The sequence below is a fragment of the Bombina bombina genome, chromosome 3 (assembly GCF_027579735.1).
Source record: "Bombina bombina isolate aBomBom1 chromosome 3, aBomBom1.pri, whole genome shotgun sequence".
NCBI lineage: Eukaryota > Metazoa > Chordata > Amphibia > Anura > Bombinatoridae > Bombina > Bombina bombina.
Window position 1 is genome coordinate 311,814,179 of NC_069501.1, and position 20,643 is coordinate 311,834,821.

At 41.7% G+C, this 20,643-nt stretch overlaps 1 protein-coding gene across 1 annotated transcript in view; it reads left to right on the forward strand.

Moving 5' to 3' along the window:
- POLA1 (DNA polymerase alpha 1, catalytic subunit) overlaps positions 1–20,643 on the forward strand; it is a 1,417,985-nt gene that overhangs the window by 46,250 nt on the left and 1,351,092 nt on the right. The window contains exon 10 of the mRNA XM_053705268.1: positions 12,556–12,728. Coding sequence (XP_053561243.1) covers positions 12,556–12,728 — 173 coding nt within the window. The remainder of the gene's footprint in view (positions 1–12,555; positions 12,729–20,643) is intronic.

The window sequence follows — 20,643 nt, forward strand, 5'->3', positions numbered from 1 at the left end:
GGCCGGAAAGGATGAGTCTTAAGGGGTTACCGCCATGAAAAAAAAAATAGAAAAAAAAATTACACAACCAATTGCAATAAGTGAGACAATAAGGTAACCTGTCAGGATGTAAAAGTGGTTAGACAAATAATATTGTTCAAATAGTAATAGTCTCCCTAGATGCACCCTGTATAAATCAGCTTTAACTAGAGGCACTTATAGAACCTTATGGACAATATCGGGTTGTGAACTAACAATGGCGGACAGTGCTGCTAGCAGGAGAAATTAGTTGTTATTAGGAAGGACACGGAGTACATTCAAGCATCACATAACATTTTACATCTAATGTTATAGAAAACAATAGAAACAAGTAAGAATGCTGGCGGAGCAGCTTTATGTTGGGTTGTTGGAAACTATGTAAATGTGCAGACCCCCTATGAGTAGTAAAAGTTAGTGAAAGTCCAACTCGTTAAACTAGTTTCAAAGGTCTTAATGAGGCACCTCAGGTTGTGTGGAGATGTGCTGTGGCAGGGTAAAAGGCAAAGTGGCCCCAGATTCGTTGGTATGATAATGCAGAAAAGATTATTCCTGATCCCCTGCAGTTATCACTTAGAAAGGGATTCTTTTGCAGTGGACCTGGCTGTCAGCCAGCAAATACTAATCCCCCTTGTAGGTCTCAGGCTCTAATTGGATGTGACACTCCTGCCACCGGTAGCAGCAGGGGCAATGGCACACAACAGGTAGTTCAGAGCAAGCCACACCAATTAATGGCCAAACAGCAATACAGCAGGTGACAGTACCACTGGTCTATGATGTTGCTTTGACGTGGGGGGTAATGTTAATTATGTGCTGTGCTGGAGGGCCAAATATTACAGGAGTAGCGTCAGTGCCTAAAAACAATATATAGAGGCTGCAGCTAGTCTATATGTCCTCCGGTCTTACCCTCTTTCAGTGTAACAAGTCGGGTCTAGCTGCAGGAGCAATGTCGGCGGAGGCAGGGGAGCCGGTCTAAAGATGGCGGATGTTCGCGCCAAAAAAGGTAAGGCGCAGCTCTCTCTCCTCTTACCTCCCACGGACCTCTGTCAGCTCCCGGTCAGGATCCAGCTGCAGTAACAGATGAAGGGTCGTTGGAGGGTGAGTTCGGTCAGCGCAGGTGTCACTCAAAGTGAATCCGGACTCTCAACCCCCTCCGGTCAGCAGTGCGGCTTAGGTATTGCCGCTGTGAGTCCCCGAGTAGGTTCAATAATGAGAAGGCGGTAAGTCTAGACCTCAGCGGAGGCCACTTGAGAATGAAGCTGAGTATCGCCTCCAGAGATAATAAAGAGGAAAGTCTGCCTTTAGTTAGGATTGCGTGACTCCGTCCTATGAGCCTGTAATTAGTTCACAGCTTTCCTAATCTCTTAAGGGCCAGCTACAATGTCCATAAGAATTTCTGTAAGCAGTTTTTTAGTACTTTTTAAGCACTTGTTACATGTTTTTAAAGAATCTGGCAGAGAGCACTCTCCAAACACGTCTCTCTTGCTGGATGGCTAACTCCGCCCCCCCAGAGGTCTTTCTTTACGTGCAAGTGCAGACTGTCCGCTTTAATTTTAGAGCATGTACGTCCAAATAGAGTGAACAGTTTAGTAATGACAGCACTTTCTTTCATGGTTTTCACTGTTTGGTTCAGGTTTTGTTTTGTATCAAGGAAAAAGGAGTGTGTGTGTAACGCAAGTATCCTATATTAGTCCACAAAGGAAGTTTATGGAGGGTGCTGAGTGCCAAAAGTAATGAGTGAATATAAATGGAAAAGAAGCACCTATAGCAGCACTCGCTTATAGAGAGTATGGGGAGGTAGGGACCCCTATCATTAAAATATAACTTTTTAATAACGATCAAAAAAATATAAAAATCCGTAGGAGACGGATAACACAAACATATAGTGTTAAAAACGGTACAGATGGATACCTACAAACGACCACCCAAAAAGTGTTTATATCACTGGTAGTTAAATACTGGGATGAATATAGGGTCCCCTAATATTATATATGCGCATATATTAGTCTATTAAGTGGACACTGTCCAAACATGTAGGGGGTGCCTATATATAGACTCTGAGTTACTGGCCTAATCGAATGTGGAACAATTTTCACATAAACGGATATGTAAAACTGTATGAACAATTCAACCACTAAAATAGAGGGGACACAGTCCTAATTACATATAAAGCAAACAGGCCCGAGAGATATACACAGAGACAAACCCAGTATAGTTAACCTAACCCGAGTGTGGCACACAGTTCACACACACGGACAATACCAATATAACACTAAATAATATTTAAAGGGACAGTCAACCCAAAAATTACTGCAACTTATCTAGATTAGTTAAATAAACCCAGTATAGTTAGCTTAATCAGAGTGTGGCACACAGTTCACACACACACACACACACACACACGGACAATACCAATATAACACTAATATTTAAAGGGACAGTCAACCCAAAAATTACTGTAACTTATTTAGATTAGTTAAATAACAATCTTTACAGTAAACTGTAGCCCAATTTTCATCTAAAACTTTGGCAGAAAATACACTTATTAGATCTCATCTGGCCGTTTTGAAATGGCCGTCTGACCCCTCCTTCTCTGACGTCTCCCAAAAGCTCCCACTAGTACAGGATCCTTTCCTTTCGTCCCAGATAGATATACACAGAGACAAACCCAGTATAGTTAGCCTAATCCGATTGTAGCACAAATTTCACACACATGGACAATACTAATATAACACTAAATAATATTTAAGGGAAAAGCCCAAAGCAAGTAGTAGTAATTAGGCTAAGTTAACAGATCTATGTGGAACATATTTCACACACAGGGATTGTGTATTGAAGGCAGCGGTCGCCTGATGTAAATTTCGCCGTTGCTTTTTCAAAGGCGAACAGGATGTAGGGTTACCAACCCTTATATAGCATATGGTGGCCAATCAGAATGGGGTATTGTGTACACACCCCTATCTTAGCCTATCCGATAAAGTGATGAACCAATTGGTCCATCCATTCACGTGAACATGTCACGTGATTAGAGGATGACATCAGTGAGGGGGCGTTTTCTAATGCACGAATTACAGGGCATGGGTGTGTTAGATTACACAGTAAACATGATGCTCAGACCTCAACGCATTTTTCTTACGATCCAAAGAACTAAGAGCCAGACTTAAAACCAGTGGTTATACTTGTAAGGTTATTAAAAAAGCATTCCATAGAGCGCTACACGCGAACAGAGAGAACCTACTAGTAACTAAAATCAAAACCACTGGTTTTGATCTGAAAGTGAGGTTTATAACGACTTATAATGAAAAACACAAAGAAATCACGAATATTTTGAATAAACATTCTGATATTTTCAGAACTGATGAGGACTTGTGAGATGTGGTTGGGGAATATGTGGCAGTTAGTTGGATAAGAGCTCCACTTATTAGCAACAAATTAGTGAGAAGCCACTTCACACGTAAGAACCAAAAAAAAGCTTTCTCAGGAAACCATGGCTCTGGGTCCTGTTCATTCTGTAAATACATGCATAACCGCAAAGAAATAGATGTTCCCAAAAGGTATCAAAAATTGACAGATTTTGCTAAATGCAGAACCAAGAATGTTATATACTGTTTACAGTGTGAGTGTAAAAAATACTATGTGGAGATCACAACAAGAGAGGTACGCACCCGGCTGGGTGAACATATTAACAACATTAAAAATAGCACTAAGGATGGCAATAAAGGTAAAACCTTAACAGTAGCCAGACATTTTCTTAGGCATCATAACGCCAAACCGTCAGTAAAACTGACCGTCCTGCAAGTTATCAAAACAGGGATACGGGGTAGTAATATCGAGCAGATGTTATTACAGGCTGAAAGCCAATGGATATTTTGGCTCATTTCTATGACACCTAATGGCATGAATGAAAATAATGGGTTTGGAGATTTCCTATGAAAAGCTACCTGTGTTACTACCACACTGTTGGGTGTACAGGTATACCTCACTTTACAGCGCTTCACTAATACAGCGCTTTGTGGAGCTAAAGTTCAAACTCCAAGAGTTTTGAAACAGTGCTGTAATCATCGTGAGATTGTGAGAAAAGTGTCTGGCACCATTTTGTTATGCTTAGTTCATTCTGTTTACAGCATTACACTGCAATCTGTGTCTCAGTGCTATAGTCTGGCAAATTGTACTACAGTAATTGTCACTATTTTACAGGTACAGTATTTATTGAATACCAATTGAATACTGTGCTGTGCTAGTACTAAACATAGCACTATTGCACCCCTAATATTTGTTAGTTCAAACTTGTTTTCAAGTCTTTAAACACACTGGCAATTGAAAAGAAGGCTAAAACTGCCTTGTTTCACTTTAAGGCGGTTTTCTCTTGTTAAGTGTAGTCAGTCCACTGGTCATCCATTACTTATGGAATATATATCTCTTCCTAACAGGAAGCTGCAAGAGGATCACCCAAGCAGAGCTGCTATATAGCTCCTCCCCTCACATGTCATATTCAGTCATTCTCTTGCAGCCTAACTAAAGATAGGTCGCTGTGAGAGGTCTGTGGTGTTTTTTAACTTAGTTTATTTCTTCAATCAAAAGTTTGTTATTTTAAATGGCACCGGATTGTGCTGTTTGTTCTCAGGCAGCATTAGAAGAAGAATCTGCCTGCGTTTTCTATGATCTTAGCAGACGTAACTAAGATCCACTGGCTGTTCTCATCTGAGGAGTGAGGTAACTTCAGTAAAGGGGAATAGCATGCAGGGCCCCCCTGCAAATGAGGTATGTGCAGTAAATTATTTTTCTGAGGAATGGAATTGACTGAGAAAATACTGCTGATACCAATGTAACGTAAGTTCAGCCTTAAATGCAGTGATAGCGACTGGTATTAGGCTGATGAGTGTGTGTACACTGAATGTATTTTTCTAAGGAATGGAATTGACTCTGAAAATACTGTTAATACTGAAATAATGTATGAGCCTTAACTGCAGTAAAAGCGACTGGTAGCAGGCTTATTAACACTTTATAACTTTTCAAATGTATGTTTAAAACGTTTACTGGCATGTTAATCGTTTTTTGTGAGGTACTTGGTGATAAAACTTATTGGGGCATGATTTTTACCACATGGCCATCTTTGTTTTCTGCATAGAAACAGTTATCTGAGCTTCCCCACTGTTGTAATATGAGTGGGAGGGGCCTATTTTAGTCACAATCTGTCTACTTCATCCTACATGATCCAGATCGTCTCTACAGAGCTCAGGGGTCTTCAAAATTCATTTTGAGGGAGGTAATCAGTCACAGCAGACCTGTGACAGTGTGTTTTGACTGTGATAAAAACGTTAATTATTAAATTGTTATCCGTTTTTGGGTATTAAGGGGTTAATCATCCATTTGCTGGTGGGTGCAATCCTTTGCTAACTTAATACATTTACTGTGAAAAATTGGTAGCTATAACTATTTTGGTTCATTGTTATTTCAACTGTGACAGCTTTTTGTGCTTCTTAAAGGCACAGTAGCGTTTTTTATATTGCTGGTAAATTTATTTAGAAAAGTATTTCCAAGCTTGCTAGTCTCATTGCTAGTCTGTTTAAACATGTCTGACACAGATGAATCTCTTTGTTCACTATGTTTAAAGGCCAATGTGGAGCCCAATAGAAATTTGTGTACTAATTGCATTGATGTTACTTTAAATAAAAGTCAATCTTTACATGTAAAGAAATTATCACTAGACAACGAGGGGGAAGTTATGCCGACTAACTCTCCTCACGTGTCAGTACCTTCGCCTCCCGCTCAGGAGGTGCGTGATTTTGTGGCGCCAAGTACATCAGGGAGGCCCTTACAAATCACTTTGCAAGACATGGCTACTGTTATGACAGAAGTATTATCTAAATTGCCAGAATTAAGAGGCAAGCGCGATAGCTCTGGGTTAAGGACAGAGCGCGCGGATGAGGTGAGAGCCATGTCAGATACTGCGTCACAGTTTGCAGAACATGAAGACGGAGAGCTTCATTCTGTGGGTGACGGATCTGATCCAGGGAGACTGGATTCAGAGATTTCTAATTTTAAATTTAAGCTTGAGAACCTCCGCATATTGCTAGGGGAGGTATTAGCGGCTCTGAATGATTGTAACACGGTTGCAATTCCAGAAAAATTATTTAGGTTGGATAGATACTATGCGGTACCGGTGTGTACGGACGTGTTTCCTATACCTAAAAGGCTTACAGAGATTATTAGCAAGGAGTGGAATAGACCTGGTGTGCCTTTTTCCCCTCCTCCCATATTTAGGAAAATGTTTCCTATAGACGCCACCACACGAGACTTATGGCAGACGGTCCCTAAGGTGGAGGGAGCAGTTTCTACTTTAGCTAAGCGTACCACTATCCCGGTGGAGGATAGTTGTGCCTTTTCAGATCCAATGGATAAGAAATTAGAGGGTTACCTTAAGAAAATGTTTGTTCAACAAGGTTTTATCTTACAGCCCCTTGCATGCATTGCGCCTGTCACTGCTGCGGCGGCATTCTGGTTTGAGTCTCTGGAAGAGGCCATTCGCACAGCTCCATTGGATGAAATTATGAACAAGCTTAAAGCACTTAAGCTAGCTAACGCATTTGTTTCTGATGCCGTCGTACATTTAACCAAACTTATGGCTAAGAACTCCGGATTCGCCATCCAAGCGCGCAGAGCGCTATGGCTTAAATCCTGGTCAGCTGACGTGACTTCTAAATCTAAATTGCTTAATATTCCTTTCAAAGGGCAGACCTTATTCGGGCCCGGCTTGAAAGAAATTATAGCTGACATTACGGGAGGTAAGGGCCATGCTCTACCTCAGGACAGGGCCAAATCAAAGGCCAAACAGTCTAATTTTCATGCCTTTCGTAACTTCAAGGCAGGAGCAGCATCAACTTCCTCCGCTCCAAAACAGGAAGGAGCTGTTGCTCGTTACAGGCAGGGCTGGAAAGTTAACCAGTCCTGGAACAAGGGCAAGCAGGCCAAGAAACCTGCTGCTGCCCCTAAGACAGCATGAAGAGAGGGCCCCCTATCCGGAAACGGATCTAGTGGGGGGCAGACTTTCTCTCTTCGCCCAGGCTTGGGCAAAAGATGTCCAGGATCCCTGGGCGTTGGAGATCATATCTCAGGGATATCTCCTGGACTTCAAAACTTCTCCTCCACGAGGGAGATTTCATCTTTCAAGGTTATCAGCAAACCAAATAAAGAAAGAGGCGTTTCTACGCTGTGTACAAGACCTCTTACTAATGGGGGTGATCCACCCAGTTCCGCAGACGGAACACGGGCAAGGATTCTATTCAAATCTATTTGTGGTTCCCAAGAAAGAGGGAACCTTCAGACCAATCTTGGACTTAAAAATCCTAAACAAATTCCTAAGAGTTCCATCATTCAAAATGGAAACTATTCGAACCATCCTTCCCATGATCCAAGAGGGTCAGTACATGACCACAGTGGACTTAAAGGATGCCTACCTTCACATACCGATTCACAAGGATCATTATCGGTACCTATGATTTGCTTTCCTAGACAGGCATTACCAGTTTGTAGCTCTTCCCTTCGGATTAGCTAAGGCTCCAAGAATCTTTACAAAAGTTCTGGGCTCACTTCTGGCGGTACTAAGACCACGAGGCATAGCGGTGACTCCGTACCTAGACGACATTCTGATACAAGCGTCAAGTTTTCAAACTGCCAAGTCTCATACAGAGATAGTTCTGGCATTTCTGAGGTCGCATGGGTGGAAGGTGAACGTGGAAGAGTTCTCTATCACCACTTACAAGGGTTCCCTTTCTAGGGACTCTTATAGATTCTGTAGAGATGAAAATTTACCTGACAGAGGCCAGGTTATCAAAACTTCTAAATGCTTGCCGTGTCCTTCATTCCATTCCACACCCGTCAGTAGCTCAGTGCATGGAAGTAATCGGCTTAATGGTAGCGGCAATGGACATAGTACCATTTGCGCGCCTGCATCTCAGAACGCTGCAATTGTGCATGCTAAGTCAGTGGAACGGGGATTACTCAGATTTGTCCCCCCTACTAAATCTGGATCAAGAGACCAGAGATTCTCTTCTATGGTGGCTTTCTCGGCCACATCTGTCCAAGGGGATGACCTTTCGCAGGCCAGATTGGACGCTTGTAACAACAGACGCCAGCCTTCTAGGCTGGGGCGCAGTCTGGAACTCCCTGAAGGCTCAGGGATTATGGACTCAGGAGTAGAAACTCCTCCCAATAAATATTCTGGAATTAAGAGCAATATTCAATGCTCTCCTAGCTTGGCCTCAGTTAGCAACTCTGAGGTTCATCAGATTTCAGTCGGACAACATCACGACTGTGGCTTACATCAACCATCAAGGGGGAACCAGAAGTTCCCTAGCGATGTTGGAAGTCTCAAAGATAATTCGCTGGGCAGAGTCTCACTCTTGCCACCTGTCAGCGATTTACATCCCAGGCGTGGAGAACTGAGAGGCGGATTTTCTAAGTCGCCAGACTTTTCATCCGGGGGAGTGGGAACTTCATCCGGAGGTCTTTGCTCAACTGATTCATCGTTGGGGCAAACCAGATCTGGATCTCATGGCGTCTCGCCAGAACGCCAAGCTTCCTTGTTACGTATCCAGGTCCAGGGACCCGGGAGCAGTGCTGATAGATGCTCTGACAGCCCCTTGGGTCTTCAACATGGCTTATGTGTTTCCACCATTTCCGATGCTTCCTCGTTTGATTGCCAAGATCAAACAGGAGAGAGCTTTGGTGATTCTGATAGCGCCTGCGTGGCCACGCAGGACCTGGTATGCAGACCTAGTGGACATGTCGTCCTGTCCACCGTGGTCTCTGCCTCTGAGGTAGGACCTTCTAATTCAGGGTCCTTTCAACTATCCAAATCTAATTTCTCTGAGGCTGACTGCATGGAGATTGAACGCTTGATTCTATCAAAGCGTGGCTTCTCGGAGTCGGTTATTGATACCTTAATACAGGCTAGGAAGCCTGTTACCAGAAAAATTTACCATAAGATATGGCGTAAATATTTATATTGGTGCGAATCCAAGTGTTACTCATGGAGTAAGGTTAGGATTCCTAGGATATTGTCCTTTCTACAAGAGGGTTTAGAAAAGGGCTTATCTGCTAGTTCGTTAAAGGGACAGATTTCTGCTCTGTCTATTCTTCTACACAAACGTCTGGCTGAAGTTCCAGACGTTCAGGCTTTTTGTCAGGCTTTAGCTAGGATTAAGCCTGTGTTTAAGACTGTTGCTCCGCCGTGGAGCTTAAACTTAGTTCTTAACGTTCTTCAAGGCGTTCCATTTGAACCCCTTCATTCCATTGATATCAAGCTGTTATCCTGGAAGGTTCTGTTTTTGATGGCTATTTCCTCGGCTCGAAGAGTCTCTGAGTTATCTGCCTTACATTGTGATTCTCCTTATCTGATTTTTCATTCAGACAAGGTAGTTCTGCATACTAAACCTGGATTCTTACCTAAGGTAGTTACTAACAGGAATATCAATCAAGAGATTGTTGTTCCATCACTGTGTCCTAACCCTTCTTCAAAGAAGGAACGACTTTTGCATAATCTGGACGTAGTCCGTGCCCTGAAGTTCTATTTGCAGGCAACTAAAGATTTTCGTCAAACTTCTTCCCTGTTTGTCGTTTACTCTGGACAGAGAAGAGGTCAAAAGGCTTCGGCTACCTCTCTCTCTTTTTGGCTTCGTAGCATAATACGTTTAGCCTATGAGACTGCTGGACAGCAGCCTCCTGAAAGGATTACAGATCATTCTACTAGAGCTGTGGCTTCCACCTGGGCCTTTAAAAATGAGGCCTCTGTTGAACAGATTTGCAAGGCTGCAACTTGGTCTTCACTTCACACTTTTTAAAAATTTTACAAATTTGACACTTTTGCTTCTTCGGAGGCTATTTTTGGGAGAAAGGTACTTCAGGCAGTGGTTCCTTCTGTTTAATGTTCCTGCCTTGTCCCTCCCTTCATCCGTGTACTTTAGCTTTGGTATTGGTATTCCATAAGTAATGAATGACCTGTGGACTGACTACACTTAACAAGAGAAAACATAATTTATGCTTACCTGATAAATTTATTTCTCTTGTAGTGTAGTCAGTCCACGGCCCGCCCTGTCTTTAAGGCAGATCTAAATTTTAATTAAACTCCAGTCATCACTGCACCCTATGGTTTCTCCTTTCTCGTCTGGTTTTGGTCGAATGACTGAATATGACATGTGAGGGGAGGAGCTATATAGCAGCTCTGCTTGGGTGATCCTCTTGCAGCTTCCTGTTAGGAAGAGATATATATTCCATAAGTAATGGATGACCCGTGGACTGACTACACTACAAGAGAAATAAATTTATCAGGTAAGCATAAATTATGTTTTCACTTTACAGCGGGGCTCCGGTCCCTAACCCGCTGTATGAGCGGGGTATACCTATACAATATTGGGCTCCAACAATATCTTGTGCTACTTTTTTATGTCGTATTAAATGCATATATAAACACTGGTTAAATAACATTATGTTCCCATGTACAGATATATACTTGTGCATGTTTAATGTATGTTGATTAGTCATAATACCTGCCTAACATTTGCAGCAATCTATGCTGTATGGTTTCATATATATTGTATGAGTAACTTTCACACCAGTGTTATTTGTTCAAAACTGCTATAGGGTGTTTGCCATAGCCACACATGTGTGACTGCTACTAACATCAATGACATGTAATGAGATTATGTGGTTTATTATGTGATAACCAAATATGGGATTTATTTCACAATAAGCTCTGACAATGTTTACTGTGTAATCTAGCATACCCATGTCCTGTGATTTGTGCATTATAAACACCCCCTCACTGATGTCATCCTCTGTAATCACGTGACATGTTCACGTGACTGGATGGCTAATTGGTTCATCACTTTATCGGATAAGCTAAGATAGGGGTGTGTACACAATACTTAATTCTTATTGGCCACCATATGCTATATAAGGGTAGGTAACCCTACATCCTGTTTGCCTTTGAAAAAGCTACGCCAAAATGTACATCAGGCAACCGCTGCCTTCAATACACAATCCCTATGTGTGAAATATGTTCCACATAGATCTGTTAACTTAGCCAAATTATAATACTAATGACTTGGTACTATTTGCTTTGGGCTTTTCCTTTAAAGGGACAGTCAACCCAAAAATTACTGTAACTTATTTAGATTAGTTAAATAACGATTGCTACAGTAAACTGTAGCCCAATTTTCATATAAATAAACTTTGGCAGAAAATGCACTTACTAGATCTCATCTGTCTGTTTTGAAATGGCCGCCTAACCCCTCCTTCTCTGACTCCTCCCAAAAGCTCCCACTAGTACAGGATCCTTTCCTTTCGTCCCTGCGCGCTCCTGTGTCTCCCTTCATTCAGTTCAGTGAGACACTCATATGGCACCCCCCTCACTTCACTATCTCCCTCATTCATCCCCACGGCCGCAATTTCAGCTCTCTAGCTGTTCGTACCCGGCACTCACTGCCTCTCATCCATGCTGTGCGCTGTGTGTTACAGAGAATGAGAGGCAGTGAGTGCCGGGCAGGCGGCGATGTGATGTGGGTCTGTGCCCCTATCACGCCCTCAGGAAGTACAATTAGACCGTTTGGAGAGGGACTTTGCCATGCAACTGCATTTGTCAGAGGCTGCGCGAAAGCTTAGCCTGGCTGCAGAGCAGTGTGTGGAGATGACTGTAGAACAGCGGCGGAAAAGGAGGCTGGTGTATCTGGATGCACAACACGTGCAGTGTTCTATATATGTGTTCTTAATATGTGTTGCATTGTATGTTAATTCACCAGGTAAGTTGTGTCACTCTGTGTGTTGTCCTCAAGCCAAATTTACGCCGCAGATTGTTACTTTGCTCCTGTAGCCTTCGCAGCGCATCCAGATACACCAGGCTCCTTTTTCCGCCGCTTTTTACCCCTATGATTACCTTGTATCTAAGCCTCTGTCAAAATAAGTGAAATAAGGGGGTAGTCTGCAGACTTGTATTTTAGCCAATTAGTGCCTTAATGGGTGTGAGCACAATGTAATCTAAATGGCATACATGAACTAACACTCTCTAGCTGTAAAAACTGTAATGCATTCAGATAAGGTGTCTTTCAAGGGCTTAGAAATTAGCATATGAGCTTTCCTAGGTTTAGCTTTCAACTAAGAATACCAAGCGAATAAAGCAAATTGGATGATAAAAGTAAATTGGAAAGCTGTTTAACATTGCATGTCCTATCTGGATCATGAATGTTTCATTTTGATTAGACTGTCCCTTTTAAACTTTTGATAGTTCACCTCATAATTTCATTATCTATGTATTTCTAATGGCATATAATGTAATTTTCTGATATAACTTGAAAAATAATCTGGAACATAATTCTAAAATTGAAACCTTTATGTAAAAAACTATGATATAATTAAACTTTCTTACTGACTTCTGATTTAAATTGATATTACCTCAAATATATCCTGATTGCAACTATATAGATTTCTGGACTAAATGCAGTTAACTCTCTCTCTCGTGTTTTTTTGTTTTTGTTTTTTTAATAGCTCCTCTACTTTGGGTCAAACTTGTTGGGACCAAATGCCAGAAGAGAGCAGTTCAGTGAGTGCAGATGTTCAAGTAGACTCAAACCTTCTCCCTTTAGTTACTGGAGCAGATGGTGATCAGATATTTAGATTTTACTGGTTGGATGCCTATGAAGATCAGTACAATCAGCCAGGTGAGCAGAATAACCACCACCTTAAAGTTTTTTTTCTTTTATGTGGGCCATGGTTCTTAATATGTAAATAATGCTTGAAGTGATTGTAAACTGCTGTTTTAAATCAGATCTGGAAGGTTAGGGATATTTTAGATGGAGTTTTATTCAGTTGTAATGAAGATGCGCTATAACTTTTTAATATGCATATAAATTCAAATACCCCCACTCCACTACCCACTTCAAAAGAAAATGTATTTTTAATGACACGATGAGTCCACGGATTATCTAATTACTATTGTAAATATCACTCCTGCCCAGCAGGAAGCTGCAAAGAGCACCACAGCAAAGCTGTTAAATATCACCTCCCTTCCCTCCCAAACCAGTCATTCTCTTTGCCTACGTTAAGAGCAAGGAGGTGGTAAAGTTAGGTGTTAGAAAAGATTCTTCAATCAAGAGTTTATTTTTAAAGTAGTACAAGATTGTGCTGCTTTGTCCTAGGGTGTAGCTGTAGTCCATATCAGTCTCTTCAGTAGAGCAGTGGTGGCTTTAGAGCAATGGGAACTTGTGGGACATATTCTCACTCCGCCTCCCATATATTGATGTTACCCTAACCCTGAAAACCTGAGGGATACTTACTCGGGATTTTCATTTATTTCACAGGTCCATGTGAGGGAGAGGACCTCTCAAACCTGGGAACTGCCTTGCTGTTAGGCAGAATGAGGTAAGTGCTGGCTTTATTTCTGGGGGTAAGAAAGACTCAGAAAAAGGTTGGGCACTTTATTTATTTAAATGGGACAGACCTCATTTTATTAGCTCTTTATAGAGACATAGATTCTATTAGGAGCATCAGGGACACTATGGGCAGCTTAGACACAGGCACTGGGGCTGGTTTTAATAAGAGCAGTGGTTTCACATCTCCCGGCGGTTTTATAACTTATAATAGCCGACCGGGAGATTTCTTATTGGCACGCCCATGATGGGAGGTACTTCAGGAAGCCGCAAGTGATTGTGCGCCCTTTCTGTTCACTCCGCTCCATTGTAGATTGAAGTTGGATGTTTTTCCTGTCATATTACGCATCTCTGATAATAGATGCGTGTTTTACACCGGAGACCGACTGTTGCGACTGCTGCCAGGTTACGTGAAGAAACAGCTCCTGCTCAGAGGAGGTAGGCACCTCAGCAAAGTGTTGCTGAGGCGTAGAGGTGTTTGCAGGGTTATTTTGGCTTTTTAAGCCTCTCTAATCAAAAATTGTTTAAACGGAGTAAAGAAGTTAGTTTATTATTTAAAGGGACAGTAACGTTTTTTTATGCTTTTGAATTTTATTAATACAATTTTAATCTTTATGTTAAATTGTTTAATTGTGAGTTAGAATGGACCAAGAAGCCTTACAAAGTGTCACTTGCTCTTTATGTTTTGATGCCAATGTGGAACCACCAATCCCTTTCTGTTCTTCATGTATTGATAGAACTTTAAGCTACAGGGATAGACTTTTTTTTTTCTGAGCCAACATTTTCTAAAGAGGATGCTGTTCAGAAATCTAATGACAATGTTCAATATATGCCGCAGCTTTCTCCTCAAGCGTCCCAAATTTAACCGCCCTCACATGCAGTGCCCTGCGCTTCCTCTCTAGCTCCCGCTGGAGTTACTTTAAAAGACATCGCTTCTCTCATGTCTTCTGCAGTTTCAAATGCGTTGTCTGCTTTTCCAATGTTGCAGGGAAAGCGTAAGAGGAAAATCAGACATTCAGTAAGCGAGGTTTCTGACGCAGTTGTTGCTATTTCAGATGCCCTCTCCCAGAAACCTGAGGAGGAGAATAACGTAGTAGCATCTGAAGGTGAAATTTCAGATTCTGACAGTGTAGTTCCTCTTGCTGATACTGAAGTTGTATCCTTCAGGTTTAAGCTAGAACACCTCCGTCTGTTCTGGAGGTTTTAGCTATATTGTACGACAGCGACTCCAGTCTCGTCGTTAATCCTAAGAAATCCAGTAAGCTGAACAAATATTTTGAGGTACCTTCCTCGATGGAGGTTTTTCCAGTACCAGACCGAGCTTCTGAGATCATTGCTAAGGAGTGGGAGAGACCAGGTATCCCTTTTTCTCCATCTCCTATATTTAAAAAGATGTTTCCCATAGCCGACTTGGTTAAGGAGGCTTGGCAAACAGTCCCCAAGGCGGAAGGAGCTGTTTCCACCTTACCTAAGAGAACTACTATTCCCATAGAGGATAGTTGTGCTTTCAAAGATCATATGGACAAAAAATTAAAGGGGTTACTCAAAAAGATGTATGTGCACTAGGGCTTACAATGGCAGCCAGCTGTGTGCATTGCTACTATCACTAGTGCAGCGGCATATTGGTTTGATGCGTTTTCTGATGCTATTAGGACAGACACTCCCCTGGATGAAATCCAGGATAGGATAAAAGATCTTAAATTGGCTAATTCCTTTATTACGGATGCTTCCCTTCAAGTTATCAAACTGGGAGCAAAGATTTCAGGTTTCTTTGTTCTAGCTCTGAGCCTTATGGTTAAAAACTTGGTCTGCGGATGTATCCTCTAAGTCTAAGCTTTTAGCGATTCCTTACAAGGGGAAGACCTTGTTTGGACCTGGCTTGATGGAAATAATCTCTGATATTACGGGAGGTAAGGGTCATCTTCTCTCTCAGGATAAGAGAAACAAACAAAAGGGACATCAGAGTAATTTTTGTACCTTTTTGAAATTTCAAAAGAAATTCTTCCTCTTCCGCCTCCAAGCAGGAACAGTCTAAACCTTCATGGAGATCCAATCAGTCTTGGAATAAAGGAAAACAATCCAAGAAGCCTGCTATTGAATCAGACAGCATGAAGGGCCTGCCCCCGATCCAGGACCGGATTTTGTAGGGGGCAGACTTTCCTTCTTCGCTCAGGCTTGGGTTCGAGATGTTCAGGATCCCTGGGCAATAGACAGTGTCCCAGGGATACAAACTAGAGTTCAGAAGTTTTCCTCCCAGTGGCAGGTTTCTACTTTCAAGATTATCTGTAGACCAGACAAAAAGAGAGGCGTTCTTACGCTGTGTAATAGACCTCTCCGACCTGGGAGTGATAGTTCCTGTTCCGATACAGTTACAGGGTCTGGGATTTTATTCCAATCTGTTCGTGGTTCCCAAAAAAGAGGGAACCTTCAGGCCAATTTTAGATCTCAAGTGTCTAAACAAATTCCTCAGAGTACCGTCGTCCAAGATGGAATCTTTTCGTTCCATTCTCCCTTTGGTCCAAGAGGGTCATTTTATGACAACAGTATATTTAAAAGACGCGCACTTGAATGTTCCCATTCACAGGGATCACCACAGGTTTCTAAGGTTTGCCTTTCTAGACAAACACTTCCAATTTGTGGCTCTTCCCTTCGGTCGTGCCACAGCTCCCAAAATGTTCTCAAAGGTTCTGGGTTCGCTGTTGGCGGTGCTTCGGTTACGAGGCATCGCAGTGGCGCCCTATCTGGACGATATCCTAGTCCAGGCGCCATCGTTACAACTAGCAAGATCCCTCACGGATGGAAGGTAAATTTGGAAAAGTTTTAGTCCCGAATACAAGGGTAACTTTCTTGGCAACCATAATAGATTCCCTATCAATGAAGATTTTTCTGACAGAAGTCAGGAAATCAAAGATTTTTGATACTTGACTAGCTCTTCAGTCCGCTCCTCGGCCATCAGTGGCTCAGTGCATGGAGGTAATCAGGCTGATGGTGGCGGCAATGGACATCATCTCATTTGCTCCGTTCTACCTCAGACCTCTGCAGTTAAACATGCTCAGGCAGTGGAATGGAGATTATGCAAATTTATCTCCTCAAATACTTCTGGAGCAGGAGACAAGCGATTCTCTTCAATGGTGGTTGTCTCTGGATCATCTCTCCCAGGGAAACTGCTTTCGCAGACCATCTTGGGTGATTGTGACAACAGACGCAAGCCTTCTAGGATGGGGAGCAGTCTGGGGCTCCCTAAAGACTCGGAGTTTGGAGTCAGTCTGTTCTACCTATAAACATTCTGGATCTGAGAGCGATCTTCAATGCTCTCGTGGCCTGGCCCCAGTTAGCCTTGGTTCAGTTTATCAGGTTCCAGTCAGACATGACTTCAGTGGCTTACATCAATCATCAGGGAGGAACAAGGAGTTCCTTAGCGATGACGGAGGTAATCAAAATAATTCAATGTGTGGAAACTCATTCTTGCTGTCTGTCGGCAATCCACATCCCAGGGGTGGACAACTGGGAGGCGGACTTCCTGAGCAGGCAGACCTTTCATCCGGGGGAGTGGGAACTCCATCTGGAAGTGTTTTCCAGCCTGATTCTCGAATGGGGTCAGCCGGAATTGGTTATCATGGCATCTCGGCAGAATGCCAAGCTTCTAAGGTACGGGTCGAAGTCCAGGGACCCTCAGGCGGTACTGATAGACACCCTGGCGGTACCTTGGACCTTCAGTTTAGCATACCTATTTCCTCCGTTTGCTCGAATCAAACAGGATAAGGCCTCTGTGATCCTCATTGCACCGGCTTGGCCTTGCAGGATTTGGTATGCAGATCTGGTGGACATGTCGTCTTTTCCACCTCGGAGACTTCCGTTGAGGAAGGACCTTCTAATTCGAGGGCCCTTCCTTCATCCAAATATAGTTTCTCTGAAGCTGACTGCATGGAGATTGAACACTTGATTCTATCCAAGCGGGCTTTTTAAGATTCGGTCATTGAGACCATGATTCAGACTCGTAAGCCTGTGACTAGAAAGATTTACCATAAGATATGGCGTAAATATCTATATTGGTGTGAATCCAAGGGTTTCGCTTGGAGCAGAGTTAGGATCCCTAGAATTCTGTCATTTCTCCAAGAGGGGATGGAGAAAGGATTGACTAGTCCCCTAAAGGGTCAAATTTCTGCCTTGTCTATTTAGTTACATAAACGTCTGGCAGATGTTCCAGATGTGCAATTTTTTTTGTCAGGCCTTGGTCAGGATCAGGCCTGTATTTAAACCAGTTACTCCTCCATGGAGTCTTAATTTAGTTCTTAAAGTGGCTCCATTTGAGCCTATGCATTCCTTAGATATTAAGCTGTTATCTTGGAAAGTTTTGTTTCTTGTTGCCATTTCTTCTGCTCGTAGAGTGTCAGAGCTCTCGGCATTGCAGTATGAGTCTACTTACCTTATTTTTCATTTGGATACGGTAGTTTTACGTACTAAATTAGGATTTCTTCCTGAAGTAGTTTCTGACCGGAACATTAATCAGGAGATTGTTGTTCCTTCCTTGTATCCTAATCCTACCTCTCATAAGGAATGGCTTCTGCACAATTTGGATGTGGTTCGTGCTTTAAAGTTTTACCTGCAGACGACTAAGGATTTTCGTCAGTCTTCTGCCTTGTTTGTGGTTTTCTCAGGAAAACGTAAGGGGACAGAAAGCCACAGCTACTTTTTTCTTTTTGGCTGAAGAGTATAATGTGTTTTGCATATGAAACTGCTGGACAGCACCCTCCAGAGAGAGATACGGCTTATTCCACAAGGGCTGCTGTTTCCTCATGGGCATTCAAAAATGAAGCTTCCGTGGAACAGATTTGCAAGGCTGCAACTTGGTACTCTCTAAACACTTTTTCAGAGTTTTACAAATTTGATACTTTTACCTTGGCTGAGGCCTCTTTTGGGAGAAAGGTTCTTCAAGCAGTGGTGCCTTCCGTTTAGGTTCCCTGTCTTGTCCCTCCCGTATCATCTGTGTACTCTAGCTTGGTTATTGATTCCCAATAGTAATTATATGATCCGTGGACTCATTGTGTCATTAAAAAGAAAAGGAAATTTATGCTTACCTGATGAATTTTATTTTTTGACACGAGTCCACGGCCCGCCCTGTTCTTTTAGACAGGGTGTTGATATATATAAACTTCAGACACCTCTGCACCTTGTTACTTCCTTTCTCTCCTATACTTCGGTCGAATGACTGGGTTGGGAGGGAAGTGAGGTGATATTTAACGGCTTTGCTGTGGTGCTCTTTGCCGCCTCCTGCTGGGCAGGAGTGATATTCCCAATAGCAATTAGATGATCCGTGGACTCATCGTGTTTCTTCCAGGTAAGCATAAATTTCCATTTTTCTGGGAGCCAATGTTTAAATTGTTCTACAATCAGCGCTTTAGTTACAACAAAGGTGCCATATGGGGAGAGTGCTGATTGGACAACAATTCAAAACTTCAGTTTACAGAAAATGTTACTTTTGAAGTGGGTGGTGGAGCGCACGGTATTTAAATTTTATATCTATATTAAAAAGTAAGTTTTATTATAGCGCATATTCTTTACAACTGATGAATTAAACTCCATTTAAAATATCACTAATATTCCGGATCTGTTTTTATAAAGGGGATAGTTCTCCATAACTTTAAGGTTTTAATAAATACATCAATGGTTTTGGAGGGAACCCTTAAAAAATATGTATATTACCCACTTAAAGGGACATTCTGTAATAAAAATAAAATATATTTTTTTATTTCCTTGCACTGTTTGTTAAACCTACAAATGGAGGGTAAATACATAGTCAAAGTTGTCTGTGTGAGCAAATGAGAAGCAGCTATGTGTATACTTCAATCCCTGGTCATATCCTCATTTGAAACTTGAAAGTGTTGTTTTTCCATATGTGTGACTTTATCCATAGTAATATAGTATATTTTAAGGGGTAATACATTTTCTGTTTAGTTTTTCTTTAAATCATTACATTTTCTAACCGCAGATCTATGTATTGCAGTAGTCTGCTACTTTAAAGGGACATAATACTCATATGCTAAATCACTTGAAACTGATGCAGTATAACTGTAAAAAGATGATAGGAAAATATCACCTGAGCATCTCTATGTAAAAAAGGAAGATATTTTACCTCACAATTTCCTCAGCTCAGCAGAGTGAGTTCTGTGTAAAAAGTTATACTCAGCTGCTCCCAGCTGCAGGTAAAAAAAAATAAAAAAAAATGAAGAAATGAACAGCAACCAATCAGCATCAGCAGTGCTGAGGTCATGGACTCTTTTACTGTGATCTCATGAGATTTGACTTAACTCTCATGAGATTTCATTGTAAACTTCCCTAATCTGAATAGGGAAATATGAGAGTGCACGAGGCTCATCCTTTCAGCTGTCCCAGGACAGACATACTAATATGCTGCTTAGAAATCGTTTACAATGGGATGTGGCTACTGAGGAACTTTTGAGGTAAAATATCTTTCTTTTTTACATAGAGATGTTCAGATGATGTTTTCTAGTCAGCTTTTTACAGATATGCTGCATCATTTTCATGTGTTTAAACATTTGGGTATTATGGCCCTTTAAATTATGCTTTTTGAAACAGACACACCTTGGCACTTCTATATCTGTCATTCATCAGTCCAACCACTGAGGCTTGGCACCTTGTCTTTCCCATAGACTTACATTATGGATTATTTAAATATTGCAGTTTTGTACATTGAAATCTGTGATATCTATTTTTCTGTTCTCTTTTCTTCCAACTTGTCTATTTGGTTAGCTAAATGGTAAAACCTAGTGGGAGAAGGAAGCAGGTAAAAATAAATGTGGTTTCCTGTTGAAAACGCTTATCCCATTATATGAGGTAGAGAAGGGATTTTTTTTTTTTTTTACATTTTATTAAATCGATTGACTTTCTGCTTGACCTAACAAAAAGAATATGATTCTTAAATTATAAGTACAAAAATGCAGTTTTTGTTATTGAGCATCATTGCATCATGCTCTTGGCCCACTGTCTTGATGTTAATCTGGGCAGAAACAAGTAGCTGAGGAAGACTGGACAGTCTGGATTGTCTGTGGCATTTGCTAAGGTTCAAGGACTTTATTTTTGATATTGCACGATTTATAAAAAATTTTTTTGATAAGAAGGTACAAATGCCTCGGTGTTTGGGTTTGATCCATTTTTAACAGGACAGTTTCTCCCTGGGTAGTGGAAG